A 6,021-nucleotide genomic window follows, 5' to 3' on the forward strand; every position below is an offset into this window, starting at 1 on the left:
AGTGATTCATATTGCATGATGACAGAATCATATCACAGTTCGAACAGGAAGATCCCAAACTCAAGAGAAAAACCAAAGGAAAAAGGAAGGAGTTGGTCTATAAAAAACGAGGAGTTTGTTTAAGAAAGGCTACAAAAACTCAAGGGGACCCCCAGGTTCAGCAAACAGCAAAAGGCACCACAATATTATTCTACTGTCTAACTCGTGAAAAAATTGGCACGTAATTCTCTGGGTTTTTTTCTCTCATAATGCTGTAAATCAAAAAACTGTACATATAAATATTCTTCCCCCTATAAAAAAAGTCTTTGCTGTTCGCTAGTAGACAATTTTTGCTGAAATGAAAATAAATATTTCATTTGTTTAGAATATCTGTCTGTTATACAAAATAAAAATATTTCTCCTAGGTGCGGGTCTCTAGTCCACTGTTTGTGTGGGGGTTTGAGGTCAGGGGTCGGGGAGGGGTGTGGGGGGGGGGGGGGGTGAGGGCAGGTTTTAAAGGGGTGCATTGTCAGGTTTGGAGCGCCGGTTCTGTCCATTGCTGCGCGTGTTGGGTCGGCTCACGCCACCGTGAGTCCGGTACCCGGGACACGGCTCCATGTTCATGTTCTGCATACTGAGGAAGGGCGTGCTCTCCCCATGGCCCTCCTCCTCATCCTCCTCCTCCTCCGACCCGCTGAAGCTCTGGGAGCTGTAGTCCCGTAGGCCCATTGCACGCTGGGAAACGTGTCCGTTGAGCCGGTTCCGGCGTGGGCGCCGGCGGCTCCTGATTGGCTCGCGGGAGGAGGCGTACTCCTGGGTGGTCTCGTAGGCCTCGTCGTCAGGGAGATGGTAGGGGCTGGATGGGAGACTCCCCGTGCTCTCCGCTAGGTACGGTCGCCGTGGGCGACGGGGCTGCCGGTACAGCAGTCCGTCCTGCAGAGTGACAGATCATCCCATAATCATCCACTACCAACAAACAACAACACACCAGGATATTACACCCTGCACCCCAGAATCATCCACTACCAACAAACAACAACACACCAGGATATTACACCCTGAACCCCAGAATCATCCACTACTAAACAACAATACACCAGGATATTACACCCTGCACCCCAGAATCATCCACTACCAACAAACAACAATACACCAGGATATTACACCCTGCACCCCAGAATCATCCACTACCAACAAACAACAATACACCAGGATATTACACCCTGCACCCCAGAATCATCCACTACCAACAAACAAGCTAAACAAGAACAAAACATGTTTACACCTTAGAAACATAACTAAGGTACGGCCAGTTATAAATCAAACAGATTCACAAAAATTGATTCATGCATTTATTTCAAGTTCAAGCTATATTGTTAACTGGGGAAGATCGGGAGTCAATTATGGCTCAAAGCTCTGGGACACAATACCTATAGATATCAGGGAAGGAAGGGGGACACAATACCTATAGATATCAGGGAAGGAAGGGGGACACAATACCTATAGATATCAGGGAAGGAAGGGGGACACAATACCTATAGATATAAGGGAAGGAAGGGGGACACAATACCTATAGATATCAGGGAGGGAAGGGGGACACAATACCTATAGATATCAGGTAGGGAAGGGGGACACAATACCTATAGATATCAGGTAGGGAAGGGGGACACTATACCTATAGATATAAGGGAAGGAAGGGGGACACAATACCTATAGATATAAGGGAAGGAAGGGGGACACAAAACCTATAGATATCAGGGAGGGAAGGGGGACACAATACCTATAGATATCAGGTAGGGAAGGGGGACACAATACCTATAGATATCAGGTAGGGAAGGGGGACACTATACCTATAGATATCAGGGAAGGAAGGGGGACACAATACCTATGGATATCAGGGAAGGAAGGGGGACACAATACCTATAGATATAAGGGAAGGAAGGGGGACACAATACCTATAGATATCAGGTAGGGAAGGGGGACACTATACCTATAGATATCAGGGAGGGAAGGGGGACACAATACCTATAGATATCAGGGAAGGCTGCTCGCTAAATACTTTTAAAAGAAAGCTAATTTTTTAAAAATCTTTTCCCTTTAGCTTTTAACTATTGGTCACATCCATCTATATTTATTGCTAGAAGACAGGTAGTAATGGAGTTTATAACTGCAGTAGGGATGTAACGATAACCGGTATAATGATAAACCGTGATTCAATTTGATTAAATTGATCGTGATAATTGTATCATTAAAACTGTACTTGATTGCCCCGCATTTTAAAAACTCACTGTAAATACTGTCCAGCATCAACCAAGGCTAGCAACAGTCTCAGACACATTATTTTAATGTTAATGCAAAAAAAGTGCATAGTGCTGGTAATTTTATTTGTGGTTTTCAATATAAATCTATAGTTTACACCCCATAATCATACACTACCAACACACAATAATTCTCTACTGTACACCTAATATATATTAGAGAATATTACACACACTACCAAAAATGTAATACACTAACCCGTGTGCTGTGTTGTGTGTGTGCACTTGTATCGTACCTCTGGGCAGCGCAGCAGGGGCTGGTCGTTCTCGCGGTGGTAGGCGGCAGCGGCGGCCGGGGGCAAGGAGAGGGCGTGGCCTGTGTTGGGGGAGGTGATGTGGAAGGTGGGTACCTGGGGGGGCAGCGGGGGGTAGTGGAACTCTACTGGCGACAGGCGGGCAGGCGTGGTTAGCGCTGACACATACCTGCAGGGACGAGGGAGTAGAGAAAATAAGCGCACACACACACAAACAAGCATGCCAACAAACACAGGTGTTCATACACCAATAAATAGTAATTGTATTGACAATACAACAATAATACAATAAGTATTACCACCAGCATTACCACATATATTGCCACCAGCATTGCCACGTACAACTAGCATTAAACATCGCTACAGCTAGAATGCATTGGGGGAAACACTTTTCACATTGCGGGGCCTAAACTCTGGAACTCCTTTGAGAAACAAAGCACTCTATCTATCTATCTATCTATCTATCTATCTATCTATCTATCTATCTATCTATCTATCTATCTATCTATCTATCTATCTATCTATCTGTCTGTCTGTCTGTCTGTCTGTCTGTCTGTCTGTCTGTCTGTCTGTCTGTCTGTCTGTCTGTCTATCTATCTATCTATCTATCTATCTATCTATCTACAGTTATACAATGGTTAGTTCTGGTTCTTGATTCTGATTGGCTGGAAGCCGTGTTAAAATACTTTATAACACACACCTGGGACCGCATATCATTCCATTTTCAGTATTAATGCGCCTCCCATTTGATCCAACCTTTCCACTGCCATCACCTCCGCCCTCCCCGCCCCTGAATCCTTCTCTCTCCTACCCTCTGATACTGCTACTGATCTTCTCCTCTCTACTCTCTCCTCTTCTCTGGACAATCTCTGTCCCCTCACCTCCAGGCCTGCACGCCCAACTCCACCTGCCCCATGGCTGTCGGACTCAGTGCGTACTGATAGATGGAGCCTGAGAATAGCTGAGCGTAAATGGAGGAAAGGCAAGACTCCCAGAGGACCTTCTGAACTTACTAGATACTCCCTGTCTGCTGCTAAAGCTGCTTTCTTCCGCTCTAAAATCCTAACCTCTGCTTCCAATCCTAAAAAACTCTTTGAAACCTTCTCTTCACTACTCCAGCCCCCACCTCCTACTCCCAACTCCTCCCTTCTCCCTGATGATTTCGCCAAACTTCTTTGACAAGAAAGTTAACGATATCAGATCCTCTTTCCCCCCTCCCCCGGTCAACGCTCCGTGCACCAACCTCACCCCCCCACCCCCACCCTCTCTCCCCTCTCCGCTCCCCCCCTCCTCTCCACGCCCCACCTTATCCCACCTTTCTCCCCTCTGGGCTCTTCTCTGTCCTGGCCCCGCAGTGGTGGAACGAACTGCCCACTGACGTCAGGACAGCAGAAACACTGCCCATCTTTCGTCGCAGACTCAAAACTCATCTCTTCAAGAAGTACTACAACAATCCTCCCTCTTAATATACAGTAGATTGCTATTCTTGCACTTTGCCTTCTCCAGCTCTAGATTATGCTCTTAGTCACTTGTTTTAGAAAGGAGATGCACTTGTGAGTTCTGGCGAGTAGTAGTACATTGGCTTTTCCTACATTCAATGCAATTATTGTAACTCGCTTTGGATAAAAGCATCAGCTAAATGACTGTAATGTAATGTAATGTAATGTACCTACCGACTGACCGACTGACCTACCTACCTACCTACCGAATAAAGATTTGTTGCCTTTTGTAAATAATACTCATAAGTTAAATTGCACCACTTTGGCAGGACCGGATTACAGCTGATATGCCAACATCGACATCAAATCGAATTAAATTGAATTTCAGTTTGTGACAGAAGGATTCCGGGAGAGAGAAAGACAGAGTGAGAGAGAGAGAGAGAGAGAGAGAGAGCAAGCGAGAGAGGAGAGAGAGAGACAGAAAGACAGAGTGAAAGAGAGAGAGAGAAAGACAGAGTGAGACAGAGAGAAAGACAGAGTGAGAGAGAGAGAGAAAGAGAGAGACAGAAAGACAGAGTGAAAGAGAGAGAGAGAAAGACAGAGTGAGACAGAGAGAAAGACAGAGTGAGACAGAGAGAAAGACAGAGTGAGAGAGAGAGAGAAAGAGAGTGAGAGAGAGAGAGAAAGACAGTGAGACAGAGAGAAAGACAGAGTGAGAGAGAGAGAAAGACAGAGTGAGACAGAGAGAAAGAGAGTGAGAGAGAGAGAAAGACAGAGTGAGAGAGAGAGAAAGACAGTGAGACAGAGAGAAAGAGAGTGAGAGAGAGAGAAAGACAGAGTGAGAGAGAAAGACAGTGAGACAGAGAGAAAGACAGAGTGAGAGAGAGAGAAAGAGAGAGAAAGACAGAGTGAGAGAGAGAGAAAGAGAGTGAGAGAGAGAGAAAGAGAGTGAGAGAGAGAGAAAGAGAGTGAGACAGAGAGAAAGAGAGTGAGACAGAGAGAAAGACAGAGTGAGAGAGAGAGAGAAAGACAGAGTGAGAGAGAGAGAAAGACAGAGTGAGAGAGAGAGAAAGACAGAGTGAGACAGAGAGAAAGAGAGTGAGAGAGAGAGAGAAAGAGAGTGAGAGTTCTCCACCTACCTGTCACTGTGAGGTGAGTCTCTTAGTGAGTCGTAGGAGTCCCCGTAGGCCATGCCTGGCCCCGCCCCCTCAGAGCAGCCCCAGGGGGCGGCCCTCCGCGCCCGCGCCTCCATGCACGTAGGGCTGCTGCATTTACTGGTGCCCACCGAGGAGGACAGCGCCCCCGACTGGCAGTCCGAGTTCATGCTGTCTGTGCGCTCCATGCTCCACGTCCTCTCCTCGTGTCTGGGGAGGTACAGAGAGAGGGAGGTAGAGAGAGAGGGAGGTAGAGAGAGAGGGAGGTAGAGAGAGAGGGAGGTACAGAGAGAGGGAGGTAGAGAGAGAGGGAGGTAGAGAGAGAGGGAGGTACAGAGAGAGGGAGGTAGAGAGAGAGGGAGGTAGAGAGAGAGGGAGGTACAGAGAGAGGGAGGTAGAGAGAGAGGGAGGTAGAGAGAGAGGGAGGTAGAGAGAGAGGGAGGTACAGAGAGAGAGGGAGAGAGAGAGGGAGGTAGAGAGAGAGGGAGGTAGAGAGAGAGGGAGGTAGAGAGAGAGGGAGGTACAGAGAGAGGGAGGTAGAGAGAGAGGGAGGTAGAGAGAGAGGGAGGTACAGAGAGAGGGAGGTAGAGAGAGAGGGAGGTACAGAGAGAGGGAGGTACAGAGAGAGGGAGGTACAGAGAGAGGGAGGTACAGAGAGAGGGAGGTAGAGAGAGAGGGAAGGAGAGAGAGAGATAGATGGAGGGGTGGGAAATTAAAGTTGTGATATGCTGTAACAGATTTATGTGTGGAAATGTGTGTGCGTGTGCGCGTGTGTGCGTGTGTGTGTGAGTGTGTGTATGTGTGTGTATGTGTGTATGTGTGTGTGAGTGTGTTGTGTGTGTGTGTGTGTGAGTACGTGTGTGAGAGTGTGTGTGTG

General features: G+C 47.3%; 1 protein-coding gene across 1 annotated transcript in view; it reads right to left on the minus strand.

Moving 5' to 3' along the window:
* Positions 1-492: 492 nt before the first annotated feature.
* Positions 493-6,021, minus strand: part of nrg2b (neuregulin 2b) — a gene marked incomplete at its 3' end in the record, with an annotated part of 34,562 nt that continues 29,033 nt past the window's right edge. The window contains exons 10-12 of the mRNA XM_084451017.1: positions 5,130-5,354; positions 2,534-2,720; positions 493-912 (exon numbers count right to left, since the gene is read on the minus strand). Of these exons, the coding sequence (XP_084307143.1) occupies positions 493-912; positions 2,534-2,720; positions 5,130-5,354 (832 nt within the window). The remainder of the gene's footprint in view (positions 913-2,533; positions 2,721-5,129; positions 5,355-6,021) is intronic.

The sequence above is a fragment of the Borostomias antarcticus genome (genome assembly GCF_949987555.1).
Source record: "Borostomias antarcticus genome assembly, chromosome: 16".
Lineage (NCBI taxonomy): Eukaryota > Metazoa > Chordata > Actinopteri > Stomiiformes > Stomiidae > Borostomias > Borostomias antarcticus.